The sequence below is a fragment of the Bufo gargarizans genome, chromosome 4 (genome assembly GCF_014858855.1).
Source record: "Bufo gargarizans isolate SCDJY-AF-19 chromosome 4, ASM1485885v1, whole genome shotgun sequence".
NCBI classification, from domain to species: domain Eukaryota; kingdom Metazoa; phylum Chordata; class Amphibia; order Anura; family Bufonidae; genus Bufo; species Bufo gargarizans.
In genome coordinates, this window is record NC_058083.1 from 451,785,201 (window position 1) to 451,799,545 (window position 14,345).

At 49.7% G+C, this 14,345-nt stretch overlaps 1 protein-coding gene across 3 annotated transcripts in view; it reads right to left on the reverse strand.

Annotated features, from left to right (window-relative positions):
- Positions 1-14,345, reverse strand: part of USP34 (ubiquitin specific peptidase 34) — a 216,570-nt gene that overhangs the window by 54,892 nt on the left and 147,333 nt on the right. For all 3 annotated transcript variants that reach the window (XM_044289323.1, XM_044289322.1, XM_044289321.1), the window contains 2 exons: positions 8,222-8,394; positions 1,881-2,034 (listed from right to left, as the gene is read on the reverse strand). In XM_044289323.1, coding sequence (XP_044145258.1) covers positions 1,881-2,034; positions 8,222-8,394 — 327 coding nt within the window. The remainder of the gene's footprint in view (positions 1-1,880; positions 2,035-8,221; positions 8,395-14,345) is intronic.

Below are 14,345 nucleotides of genomic sequence, written 5' to 3' on the forward strand. Positions count from 1 at the left end.
GGTACGCGACCGCAGGGGGTGCAACTAAAGTGGACTTCCACGATGAAGACCCCCCTGCTGCAGGATAAAACCTGCACCTGTAAAGCGAAGAGAAAAAAAATAATAAAAAATGTAAAAAGCAAAAAAGTAGCAGCAAGAGAAGAGCAGGTATTGTCTGCCTCCTACTGACACTAGACTAAAACAGATTAGCCTAGTGTCTGTGGAGAGGGTATAGCCAACATGGGCGGATCCAACCTTTTCCATATCTAGTGTTGCCTCCTAGTAGTAGCTGGGCATATATACCTATGGTGCTGTGTCCCCCAATGACATTAACAAGAAACTAAAATTTTGCTAATATATTTTCTCTATTTGATCCATAGACTCTGAGAATGTAGCAGTTATTGATTTTGCGGGTTTGTATTATTTCTAGTGAAGCTGTTTATTATTAATGACCATCTCCAGCTGTACCTATAAAAGGTCCAAAAGCCCTAATGGAGAAGGGCATGATGCTCCCCTCTTTATAGAGAACAACATAGTCAGCACCTCCTCATAATCAAATACACGGAGAAGCGCAAATCTGCTGTGACTGAAATGCAAAGCTAACAAACCCAAAGAAGCAGGTGCCAAAATATATGTAAAGATGAATATTACAATACTTTCCCATTGCATTACTGCTGCATTTAATATACTTTAAAGGGACATAGCTATCTGATTATAATGTTGATTTTACATGGTCTGAAATGCAGACAGGGGGTACAATTATATGACTGGTATACACATTATAAGCCCTGTGACAGCATAGGAATAGCTAAATATATGTTTATAGGGCCTGTCAGTGTCCCTTTAAAGGGGCTCTCTGGGAATTAAGAGAACGAAAATACTTGAATATTACTTTATTATAAATATATTCCCAAATACCTTTCATTTGTTATAATGGCTCTTTTAGGCCTCTTTCACACTTGCGTTGTCCGGATCCGGCGTGTACTCCACTTGCCGGAATTACACGCCGGATCCGAAAAATCGCAAGTGAACTGAAAGCATTTGAAGACGGATCAGTCTTCAAAATGCTTTCAGTGTTACTATGGCAGCCAGGACGCTATTAAAGTCCTGGTTGCCATAGTAGTAGTGGGGAGCGGTATACTTTCAGTCCGTGCGGCTCCCGGGGCGCTCCAGAATGACGTCAGAGCGCCCCATGCGCATGGATGACGTGCCATGCGATCACGTGATCCATGCGCTTGGGGCGCCCTGACGTCACTCTGGAGCGCCCCGGGAGCCGCACGGATGGTAAGTATACTGCTCCCCACTACACTTTACCATGGCTGCCAGGACTTTAGCGTCCCGGCAGCCATGGTAACCATTCAGAAAAAGCTAAAACGTCGGATCCGGCAATGCGCCGAAACGACGTTTAGCTTAAGGCCGGATCCGGATCAATGCCTTTCAATGGGCATTCATTCCGGATCCGGCCTTGCGTCAAGTCTTCAGGATTTTTGGCCGGAGCAAAAAGCGCAGCATGCTGCGGTATTCTCTCCGGCCAAAAAACGTTCCGTTACGGATTTCTCTCCATTCAGAATGCATTAGGATAAAACTGATCAGGATTCTTCCGGCATAGAGCCCCGACGACGGAACTCTATGCCGGAAGAAAAGAACGCAGGTGTGAAAGAGCCCTTATCTAGGGAGCAATCATTAGAGGAAATAAAATGGCCACCGTCCTATTAGTACAGACAAAACCTGTCCTAATCACACAGGAGAACAAGTTTAAAAGGTTTTTATATAATATTTCACTACCCATAGACCTTTTTTTTGGCTACTATCTTTTAAGCTGGTGCCTAGATTTTTCCAGTCATGGGTTTCGTTATTCACCATGTGAACAAGGTCTATACAAGAAGAGTTTCAAAACTTACCACTTATTATTTTTATAAGCATGAGGGTTCACAATATCTCTAATGAAGCTGTAGTAATGACCTCCATCGGCCGTACCAGTATGAACCGTGACACCAATCAAATCATACTCGTAGCTCTCAGTCTCCTTTAGTTCATCTCCATCTTCTTTTAAACCTAATAGGTTAACCAATGCAACACATTTATTAGGATATCCTGCATGGATATTTAAACAGTTGTATACTGGCCACATATCTATAAGAATGACTGCAACTGCAGTGTGTAGAATAGAAAGGCACGGAAATGTTAATGCCTTAGGCTAGTGCAATGCGGCAACATGTGACGCAGAGAAGTCGCACAACATTTTTTAAAATAACAGTCAATGGTGTTCCCCCGCCGACTGAAACACGAGTGTCGTAAAAAATACATACAAGTTGGATTTTTGTGGGACTGTCATATATATATATATATATGTTGGTAAGGCTGAGGTTCAGCCTGCATTTGTGGGAGGGGCTTGAGCCTTCTTAAACCCCCACTTACCTCATCACAGTGGGCGTTCCGGTTCTTGGTGATCCACTGGTTAGTGTTGGTGTGTCTCCTGGTACCTACGGTCGCCTCTCGCTGAGTTCGTGTCTCCTGGTGGTAAGTATGGGGCTCTTTCGCAGGGCAGAGCTGAGGAGGTCTGGCGCCCTCCCTCCACCTCATGCGGCCGATGCGTTCCAGCGTGGAGCGCTCGGGCTTCCGGCCAGCCCCGTTCCTTTGCAGCTAAGGCGGCGGCAGCCCTGGCCCAGTTCCAGTATGTCACCAGCTGGTCCTTGATTGATACCGAGCTTTTCTGCCGTCACTTCGCTGGCCTCAGGGCTCCCAACTGTGCGACATGTCAGTCGATTTTCCACTCCTCTGAATGGTGCCCCAATACCGCGCACCCGTCTCAGGACAGGCCCATCCCGGGGACCTCTGGATCATTTCCTTCCAACCCCTCCACAGACAAGCTCGGCAGACCCATTGTCTACCTGGGGAAGAGCCAGGTCTGCAATAATTTTAATTCAGGGGGGTGCTCTTATGCCAGCTGCCGATCGCTCCATGTCTGCTCCCTGTGCTTCAGGGCCCACCCACGGTCCGCCTGCCCAAAGAAGTCTTCCAAGGGTTCCTGACTAGCAGACATCAACGTGGACCTCTTGGCGGCACTCCTTCGCGACCACCACGATCAGAACTTTGTGGCGTTCTTGTTGGCAGGCTTCCGCAAGGGGTTCCACACAGGGCTCATCGCTCTGCCACAGGTGCCCTGGGAGGGCAAGAATCTGCTGTCCGCCACCCTGGACCCACCGGCAACCAGCGAATTGCTCCAGTCGGAGGTATCCAAGGGATTCCTCATAGGCCCATTCCCATGCATTCCATTTTCCTCATGGCGCATTAACCCCATCGGCCTGGTAGCAAGGAATAACACCAATAAAAAAAGATTAATTTATGATCTGTCCGCCCCCCATGTGTCCGGTGTTCCAAGCCTCAATTCTCTGATCCCCTCAGAAGAATTTTCCATGCGATATTCCTCGGTGGACGACGCCATCCAGGCAATCCTGTCGCATGGTAGGGGCGCTTGGCTGGCAAAAGTTGACATTGCAGATGCATTTAAACTCCTTCCCATACTGCCACAGTTATGGCAGTTCTACGGTATTGAGTGGGCCGGCCAGTATTTTTTCGCCAACAGGCTCACGTTTGGATCCAAGAGTAGCCCGTGGTTATTCGACCAGCTGGCCAAGGCGCTACATTGGATCCTGATCCATCACGGGGGCCTCCGGTCGGTCATTCACTACCTTGACGATTTTCTTGTTGTCGAGGATCCACAGAGCGGGTCCGGCATACTTTCCATCCTCCTCGAATTGTTTGCCAGTCTGGCTGTTCCGGTCGCGGAGGCTAAGACTGAGGGTCCGGCCACGAGGGTATCTTTCTTGGGCATCATCCTGGATTCGGTTCTGTTGCAAGCCAGCCTACCAGAGGAGAAACTCGCTCAGTGTCGGGAGGTCATTTCCCATGCGGCAGCCACGGGATGCCTCACTAGAGTCGAGTTGCAGTCTCTTCTGGGGCGGCTCAACTTTGCCTCCAGGATTATGCCCCAGGGGAGAACCTTCGTGTCAAGGCTACTCCAGCTTCTTCCCTCGGCACCCGAACAGGACAGCGTCATCCGGTTGGACGGCCAGGCCATGGCGGACCTGGCTATGTGGGAGCTGTTCCTGTCCCGGTGGAACGGTGTCTCCTTTTTCGTGTCACCTTGGTCTTCCTCCTGCCCGACTATTTTTTCAGACGCAGCGGCATCTTGCGGCTACGCTGCCATTTGGGGTTCCCAGTGGCTAGCAGATCGTTGGCCCAGCGCCATCTTGGAGGAGGCTGAATCCATCCGCACCTCCTCTTTGTTGGAGTTATACCCCATTGTGGCAGCAGCTCAGGCTTGGGGCCACCTCTGGGCCAACTTGCCGGTGATGTTTGTGACAGACAACCAGGCCTTGGTCGACATATTGGCCAAGGGCAGGGCCAAGTCCCCCAAAATCATGGCACTGTTGCGCCAGCTGGTTTGGCTGGCCCTGTCACATAACTTCCACGTGCATTGTAGCCACATCCCGGGGGAGAAAAATATAGCAGCCGACGCGCTGTCCAGGTTTAATTTCGAACTTTTCTTTCAGGTAATGCCGGAGGCCGAGCCACGCAGATTTCCCACCCCGCCCTTCAGTTCCCTGACAATGGACTAAGCGTACTCATCGCGTCAGCAAGGGACCTGGCGCAGCAGTCCCTTGCCCCCAACACGGCCAGGAACTACCTTTCAGGCCTAAGAACCTTCCAGGAGTTCTCACGCCTGCACCCGCAGGCTGGCCTGGAAGACATTCCCTACGTCATGGCCTTCATCGCCCATTGTCACCACCAGTTACACCTCTCCTACAACACCATTAAGTTGTACCTGGCGGGCGTGCAACACAACACCATGCTCCGCAACCCGGGGGGTGGGTCCATTCTTTCTGCGCATGCGGTCAAGGCCACCTTGCGAGGGGTCCAGAAGGGTGGGCCCAATGCCCCGTCCCGCAGGCAGGGCATCACGGGGGAAATGTTTCGGAAATTATCTTCAGCCCTGGATGGTGCTCCTTTTGGGCCTTTTCCCAGCCTGGTCATCAAGGCTGCCATGTACTTAGCTTTTTATGGCTTCCTCAGGCCGGGCGAGTTCACGTGCGGGACGGTGCAGCCTGCACAGAGAACAGCTGGTGAGGGGGATTAACCATTACGCGCTGAAGATAATTACCACCAAAACCAGTCAAACAGGCCCCCCGGTGGAGGTCCAGTTCTTTCCCACTAGCAATGAATGGTGCCCGATACAGGTATTTGACCGGCTCATCCTCGCCCTCCGGGAGGCACCACCTCACAGCCCTCTGCTACCCCATCTGAAGGGAGCTCTCACCACGGCGCAATTAGTCAGCCACATCCGCACGGTGGCGGCTGGCTTGGGATTGGACTCAGGAGCGATATCCGGTCATTCCTTCCGCATTGGTGCCGCCTCCGCGGCTTCCCGGCGGGGGGTCCCCGCCCATGTCATCCGGAAAATGGGGAGATGGCGTTCGTCTTGCTTCGCCAGATACATACCTAACCCGCAGGTGGAGATTTCGCAGGCATTTCGGTCTTTGGTGTTATAAGGTAATAAAGTCTTACACCTTAACTATTGTTGTCAGTTTTGCCCCCTTTTAGGCTACTCTCATACCCGGCTCCAGGCACACCCCAGCCGGTTTAGGTTCCAGGCAGGCACTCTGCCCTAGTCTCGTATTTAGCCTCGACCACAAGTTGGTAAGGCTGAGGTTCAGCCTGCATTTGTGGGAGGGGCTTGAGCCTTCTTAAACCCCCACTTACCTCATCACAGTGGGCGTTCCGGTTCTTGGTCCCACCCACCCATTCCCTTCATTTCAAGGGTCTTCCTTGGGGTAGCCCCCTTTTAGGCTACTCTCATACCCGGCTCCAGGCACACCCCAGCCGGTTTAGGTTCCAGGCAGGCACTCTGCCCTAGTCTCGTATTTAGCCTCGACCACAAATATATATATATATATATATATATATATATATATATATATATATATATATATATATATATATATATATATATATATATAGAGATATAGTGCAACACCACCGACTGTCATTACTAAAAAATTGAGGAAGGCTCGCGATTAGAGCCGAAACGTTGCACCACCGATGTGAACAAAGGGTTCACTGCTTTTACTCTTGGAGTGCCGCTCATTTTTCCTAGAAAATATATATATATATATATATATATATATATATATATATATATATATATACACACACACATACACAGTTTCAAGAAAAAGTATGTGAACCCTTTGGAATGATATGGATTTCTGCACAAATTGGTCATAAACAGTGATCTGATCTTCATCTAAGTCACAGCAATAGACAATCACAGTCTGCTTAAACTAATAACACACAAAGAATTAAATGTTACCATGTTTTTATTGAACTCACCATGTAAACATTCACAGTGCAGGTGGAAAAAGTATGTGAACCCTTGGATTTAATAACTGGTTGAACCTCCTTAGGCAGCAATAACTTCCACCAAACGTTTTCTGTAGTTGCAGATCAGACGTGCACAGCGGTCAGGAGTAATTCTTGACCATTCCTCTTTACAGAACTGTTTCAGTTCAGCAATATTCTTGGGATGTCTGGTGTGAATCGCTTTCTTGAGGTCATGCCACAGCATCTCAATCGGGTTGAGGTCAGGACTCTGACTGGGCCACTCAAAAAGGCGTATTTTCTTCTGTTTAAGCCATTCTGTTGATTTACTTCTATGCTTTGGGTCGTTGTCCTGTTGCAACACCCATCTTCTGTTGAGCTTCAGCTGGTGAACAGTTCTCCTGCAAAATGTCTCGATAAACTTGAGAATTCATTTTTCCTTCGATGAAGGCAATCCGTCCAGACCTTGAAGTAGCAAAGCAGCCCCAAACCATGATGCCCCCACCACCATACTTCACAGTTGGGATGAGGTTTTGATGTTTATGTGCTGTGCCTCTTTTTCTCCACACAGTGTTGTGTGTTTCTTCCAAACAACTCAACTTTGGTTTCATCTGTCCACAGAATATTTTGCCAGTACTGCTGTGGTACATCCAGGTGCTCTTGTCCAAACTGTAAACGTGCAGCAATGGTTGTTTTGGATAGCAGTTTCTTCCTTTGTGGTATCCTCTTATGAAATCCATTTTTGTTTAGTGTTTTACGTATCATAGATTCGCTAACAGGGATGTTAGCATATGCCAGAGACTTTTGTAAGTCTTTAGCTGACACTCTAGGATACTTCTTCACCTCATTGAGCAGTCTGCGCTGTGCTCTTGCAGTCATCTTTACAGGACAGCCACTCCTAGGGAGAGTAGCAGCAGTGCTGAACTTTCTCCATTTATAGACAATTTGTCTTACCGTGGACTGATGAACAGCAAGGCTTTTGGAGATACTTTTATAACCCTTTCCAGCTTTATGCAAGTAAACAATTCCTAATCGTAGGTTTTCTGAGAGCTCTTTTGTGCGAGGCATCATTCACATCAGGAAATGCTTCTTGTGAAAAGCAAACCCAGAACTGGTGTGTGTTTTTTATAGGGCAGGGCAGCTGTAACCAACACCTCCAATCTCATCTCATTGATTGGACTCCAGTTAGCTCTTGGAGATGTCATTAGTCTAGGGGTTCACATACTTTTTCCACCTGCACTGTGAATGTTTACATGGTGTGTTTAATAAAAACATGGTAACATTTAATTCTTTGTGTGTTATTAGTTTAAGCAGACTGTGATTGTCTATTGTTGTTACTGAGATGAATATCGGATCACACTTTATGACCAATTTGTGCAGAAATCCATATCATTCCAAAGGGTTCACATACTTTTTCTTGCAACTGTATGTAACTTAAGAGTGAATAAAGCCTAAACTAAATACATCAGCACCCTCAGCCATGAGCAGTATTAAAGGAGTCTACTGGTTATAATAAGTTATCCCCTATCCACACGGTAGAGGATAACTATTAGATTGGTGTGGGTCCCAGTGGTAGGATCCCCACCTATCATGAAAAAAAGAGCAGTCAATTGGGCATGGACACAGCAGCTCTATTAATTTCTATGGGAGCTACAAAGATAGTCAAGTACAGCGCATGCGCACAGGAGTCCTCTGCATTATGTTGGCATGGAGCAACAGTCCAGACTGTGTTTTTCAGCACAGCTTTGAGTGCAGATAGTTGGGAAACGGGGGCCAGTAGAAAAATAAAAGATGGGAATCTGGACTCCTTATCTGTAGTGCTACTCGTGTATTAACTGCATTACATTTGGTCATTAATTACCTTCTATTCGATCATTTTTTCCCATTAAAAAATCTTCTGTGTAGGGTGTCATATCAAGTCGCAGAGGGAAAGAGAAATGGGTGTTGACCTTTTCTTTCATCATGGTGACCATGTTAAAGGTGTACCGCATTGTATTAAAGCTTAATATCCGTGGCAACTTCTTAAAACAAGCCCTGAAATGAACAGCAGGCAACAAATAAGGTCATATGCCTCTGACATGATTAAATACAAACATAGGAAGATATGAAACTAGGAACCAGTGGGTTTGAGGAAGGCCCGTGAATGACAAATTAGAAAAACTAGTGACATAGTAAGGCTCTCTTACTCTTAAGGCACTCACATTAAAGCTGGTCTCCACTGCTTCAGGTGTGCTTTTTGCATTATTATACGTGTGTTATACTCGTAAAGAAGAAGGAAAATTTATTTTTATTTTTAAATAGATTTTTGAGAACTCACCTGTAAAATCTCTTTCTCGCGTAGTTCATTGGGGGACACAGACCGTGGGTATAGCTGCTTGCTGCCACTAGGAGGCGACACTAGGCTAAGAAGTGATAACTCCTCCCCTGCAGGCTATACCCCCTCCAGCCTGGAGAGAGCATATCAGTTTGTGCCCAAGCAATAGGAGTAGGAGAAAAAAAATCAATAAGGAAAATACAGTAAACAACCAATAACTGACAAACATCAGTCGGAATGCACCAGAACTGAGGAGCATACTGGCCCACCAACCGCCAATATGTGCGGCAAACAGAACACTGGGTGGGAGCTGTGTCCCCCAATGACCTACGCGAGAAAGAGATTTTACAGTTGAGTTCACAAAAATCTCTTTTTCTCGCTAGTATCATTGGGGGACACAGACCGTGGGACGTCCTAAAGCAGTCCACGGGGAGGGAAAAAAAAATAATCACACGCCCCTGGAGAAAAAACGCCCTCGAGCATGCGGCATCCGCTGCCGCCTGCAAGATCATGCTGCCTGGAGCAGCAACAGTTGATGTCTAGAAAAGACCCACGAAAAACTCGGTGAACTTGCCGGAAGACCAAGACGCTGCCCTCTAGAAGCGATGTCTGGAGTAGATGAACCCGAGAAATGACGACCGCTGGACGGCCAGGCCATCACTCCGCTAGGAAGCAACCGACAGGCAGACATCCCAGGAAAAAAAGCATCCCGTTGGAAGACGCCAGCTATGACAAGGACCTCCAAGAAAATCAGGCAGAAAACCCATACAGCGGAACGCGCCAGATATGGACCAGCAAATCTCCGAGGCCAAAATAGATGGCTGATGGAGAGCCCGCCCTTAAAATACGAGGGAGAAAGAAGAGAAAAACCATGTACGAGAAGACCCGGAAAGCGGCGACCTTCCGCCAGAAAGAAAATTCTGGCGGAGCACTGCCTGATGCAGATGACAAAGGACAAATGGACATACAATAATAAGAAGAAGAAGTCCCAGAGGGGGGGCTTGTTTGTTCCTGAAACGCCTCCAGCGATCTACCGATCGTCGGGGCGAAACCGGTTGTTCACCACAACTGTGGAAGCGGAACCAAAATCCAGGTTCGCAGGATCCTCCTCTGGTTAAAAGAAACCGGTAATGGAAAAAAAAAACATAATTGACATATATTGACTTCCAGCAGAGACCAAGATAAGAGAATACTCTCCGTGGAAAAAAATAGATCCCGGATTCCATAGCTATACAACCCATTGCCACCGGTCGAGGAGACCGAAGGGAAAGGTGGTCAGCAGTCCAGCTAGAGGAAGGACAGGAAAGAAAAATAGGGGTGTTCCGTTCAAGGAACGAAATCCCTACCAGTGGTGACAAGGTGTGACAGTCACCCGCTCAGCCTGGCTTGGGGGGACCGTAATCCACCCCCGGAAGGAGCAGTGAAAGGAATGACCACCATCGCTTGATGTGACACAGAAGTAATCATAACTGAATGAAGGAATCACTGTAGTGGTAGATGAGTTCCACAGGGACTAAGTAAACATATCTGAAGGACGGTATCACCGTAGTGGTAGACGAGTGCCACAGGGACTAAGCCACCTAGTCGAGCGCGCCCAAGTAAGGTGCGGATAGCTATGGCATTGACACCAATGCAAAACCCGAGTTGATGACACAAGAACAATAGTTGTCAGAGCAACGGACAGTTAACAGTAATGAAGACCATTAAGAGGTCAGGGCAAAGCCCATTGCCATCAGGGACTGGCACTTTACAGATCTCTTGGTAATGAAATACACCCTTGAGGAGGAGCCCATACAAAGGAAGCCGCCAGAGTAACGCAAAGGCCACACTCCAGCTGAGGAGGAGGCCACCCGTACAGGATACCAATCCCAGAGTCGGAAGAAACTGCCGTCTGACGAAGGAACTGTGCAATAGGAATGTTCAGTAGGAACCCTAGCATGTAGTGGAGATGCAAATACCCCTTGTACAGTAATAGCTACAGCCTGCTCCTCCCAGCGTAAAACTGAGGGAGAGGCCTAAGGACACCCAGAAGTAACATGGAACCAAGCTAACTCAGTCAACCAGAGCCATTCTGAGGCATTCCATCTAAAAAGGGGGCAAAACCAGAGCAACCGCCGAAACAGTGTCAGGGTAGAACCCCTATCTGAGGGGGCTGACCCACTGCCATGAGTTCGATCTCCGGCCCTTGTGAAAACTACCCTTGCTTTTTTGTCAGAAGTGGGATCTGAACCCACGCCTCCATTTGGAGACCCGAACACCCCATACACGGAAGAGATTAACTCTCGAGTCCGGCACATTAGACCACTCGGCCATCCTGACTTAGAGAACACGCTGTAGTAGTCAATGCAGAATGCCAGCAAAACACCCTCACCTAATGAGGAAGAGTGGTGGCCCAGAATACAGAGTCAGTGCAACCTTGGGCTCGCTGGGTCGTAATCCCAACATTTGTATAATGGCGTGCACCCACACGCTGTAGAGGACCAATTTCTGACCGACCTGAACGGTGGAGGCCCATAGGGATGGGAATCTAGGGCACCTGAAGAGCTGCTGAGCGACTCCCCTAAGAGAACAAAGGACGACCTATCTGCGCCAACAACCAGTACCAGAAGAGACGGGAGGATACAGTATGGGAGCAGTCCCAGTATCCATATACCTCTAGATGAAGAGTACCAGGCACCAATGGTAACGACTGTTGCCGCGGCCCACCCGTGAAGGAAGCCAAGGCATCTAGTGCGGAGGCTTAGTTGAATCAAAGCATGCATAGATGCTCAGTGATTTCCCGTTATATGTAGAAGGGGGTAATGCCACGACTGTTGAATAGTATTCAGTGGTAGCGCAACCCTCCGTCAAGGAAGGGAGGTAGGGAGATAAACAGAACCGCATCCAACGGTAGTGTAATAACCCCCACCTTGGAGGGAGTAACGCGTACTGTAAGCACTACACTCAATGGAAGTGCAACCACTCCACCTATGAAGGGGAGAAAAATATATAGGGAGTACTGTATCCTGAGTTAGCGCAAGTACCTAACCTATGGCAAGGGGGTAATGCACCCAGTAGGAATTGACCCCAATGGCAGAGAATTACACCCCTATGGAAGAGGATAATGCATACGAATAGTCCCGTTCCCGGTGGGTAGAGAATTCCTCCACCTAAGCAAGGTGGTAATACTTACAGCAAACATTGCCACCCGCGATAAAGCCATAACGCCTCCTGTGAGAGAGGCTAATGCATAACGCCAGTACTGTACCCAGTGGAACAGCAATCCGTCAACAACCGAAAGGGTAGACGCGAATGGCTGGCACCGACCAGTGCAAGTGCCGTCAGTCCACCTGTGGAAGGAGGGAATACAAAGGGTAAGTACTGTATCCAGTAGCAAAGCAAATGCCGCCTAAGGAAGGGGCAATGCAGACAATCAGTACTGCCGGTAGCATGGATGCAGTCTAGAAGATTCATATCAGAGTCCGCAGAACTGTTCCCTCAGAACCAACCCCTGTCAGAAGGGAGGGTTCTGAATATCACCCTAATGAGGAAGGGTGGAGGTGCGGATGAGACCGAGGAGGAAGTGTCCTGCTCGTGCGCAGCTCTACCTCTTAGCATCCAGCCATGGCAGTTGCAGGCTGTGACAGCGGTGATATAACCATCAAAACACCCAGGAGGTGGAATCGGCATCCCCACCTGACTGCTCACAGGATTGTGTGGGCGGCACTCAATCAACCCACAATCCAGGAGGGTGGATTGGGAACCGCCAGAGGTCCTCCATTGGATTGCGCATGTGGATTAACAACCAAATGACCCAAGAGGGTGGATTGGGAATCCAGCAGCTGTGCTCCCCTGGATTGTGCAAGTGGAGCATTATCAACCAAACGGCCCCGTAGGGCAGATTGGGAATCCTGCATATGTGTTCCCCCGGATCCGTGCAGGTGGAGCATTATCCACCAAACGGCCCCGTAGGGCGGAATGGGAATCCTTCAGATGTGCTCCCCCGGATCCGTGCAGGTGGAGTATTATCAACCAAACGGCCAGAGCGGGCGGATTGGGAATCCTCAGATGTGCTCCCCTGGATTTGTGCAGGTGGAGCATTAATCAACCAAACGGCCCCGTAGGGCGGATTGGGAATCCTTCAGATGCGCTCCCCTGTTTGTGTGCAGGTGGAGTATTATCAACCAAACGGCCCAGCGGGCGGATTGGGAATCCTCCAGATGTGCTCCCCTGTATGTGTGCAGGTGGAGTATTATCAACCAAACGGCCCAGCGGGCGGATTGGGAATCCTCCAGATGTGCTCCCCTGGATTTCACATGTGGTGGCCTATACACCAGACGACCCAGAAGGGTGGTCTGGGAATTCTTCATGTGTGCATTCACCACTAAACAGCCCCGGAGGGCGGATTGGGAAACTGTGAGCAATCCTCCCCTGTCCAGATAGGACATGGGCCCAGCCCCATACCCCACCATCAGGGTGGACATGCCGGCAGGAAGGGGTTAGGGTTAACTTCCTAATCTAAGGTAATTGGCCTGCAGAAAGGGGACACCGGATAATGCAGTGCCGGCTGCAAACAAACGACTTGCCACAAAGGGTTAACCCAGCTCAGAGGACCGGATGCGGAGCTCAGCGGGCACCTGGGGGAGGAGCGACAGCTAGTCGGGGAGAATCCACGCCTAAAGGACGAACCCGCCCCCTCCATAACTGGAATGAAAGTTGCGGCCAAGCCGGGACATAAAGTTCGGCGCACAGCCGACCGGGCGGTACTGCCGGCCGGTTACCACAGCGGGGCCTGAAGAGCAACCGCCGATGTCTGCCCACTGATCTGGAGGGGGTGTGTCCACTCTCGCTGCGGGAACCCATCCCGAGCCGCTAAAAAAAAACTGCACGGGCCGAGTCCCGGTAGGCCCGAAGAGGAGCCGGGGGCTAAATTTTTGGCGCGGCCGAACGAATAGCCGGCCGGGAGTGGAGTGACCGGAGCGGCGCTCTGCAAGCGCCCTGGCTGAACATCGGCCGCGGGAGCTCACCCCGCAGGCCGTACAACTGGACCAGAATCTGAGGAGAACCCAGGCCCCCCGTATGGACAGAAGCCCAAACCTACATTGGGCCTGAGGTAATGTGGGGCCCTCACCAGGAATGGCCCACCTGAGGAAAAAGGTCCTCCATCTTATGATGAGGTGACCGGGGGGAAGGGAGAAGGGGGAGGGGAAGGGCCGAGGTACTTACCCAATACGGACTACTCACCCCATCTTCATCCTCTTCTCTTCACCCTTTCTCAGAGTACCAGCAGGGTCACCTCTTCAGCCGCTGGCACACGAAGTGGCAGGAGACTGGAATGGCGGAGGGTCTCGCCGGATTCAGGTGACCCCTTGGCTGGCAGGAAGCAGGGGAGCTGGGCTGCCCTGGTCCACTTCCGTTTCTTGGGGAGGGCGAGCGGTGAGGGGATTCCGACACCGGCCTTGCTCCCGGGGTAGACAGAGTGGCTAGGCGACTCTGTTTCCCCAAACCTAAAAGAGGAAAAAGATAAAATAATAAAAGTAAGCCGCCCTGCAAAAGCAGGGAGGTCTGCCTCCTACGACACTAAGCTAAAAACTGATATGCTCTCTCCAGGCTGGAGGGGGAATAGCCTGCAGGGGAGGAGTTATCACTTCTTAGCCTAGTGTCGCCTCCTAGTGGCAGCAAGCAGCTATAA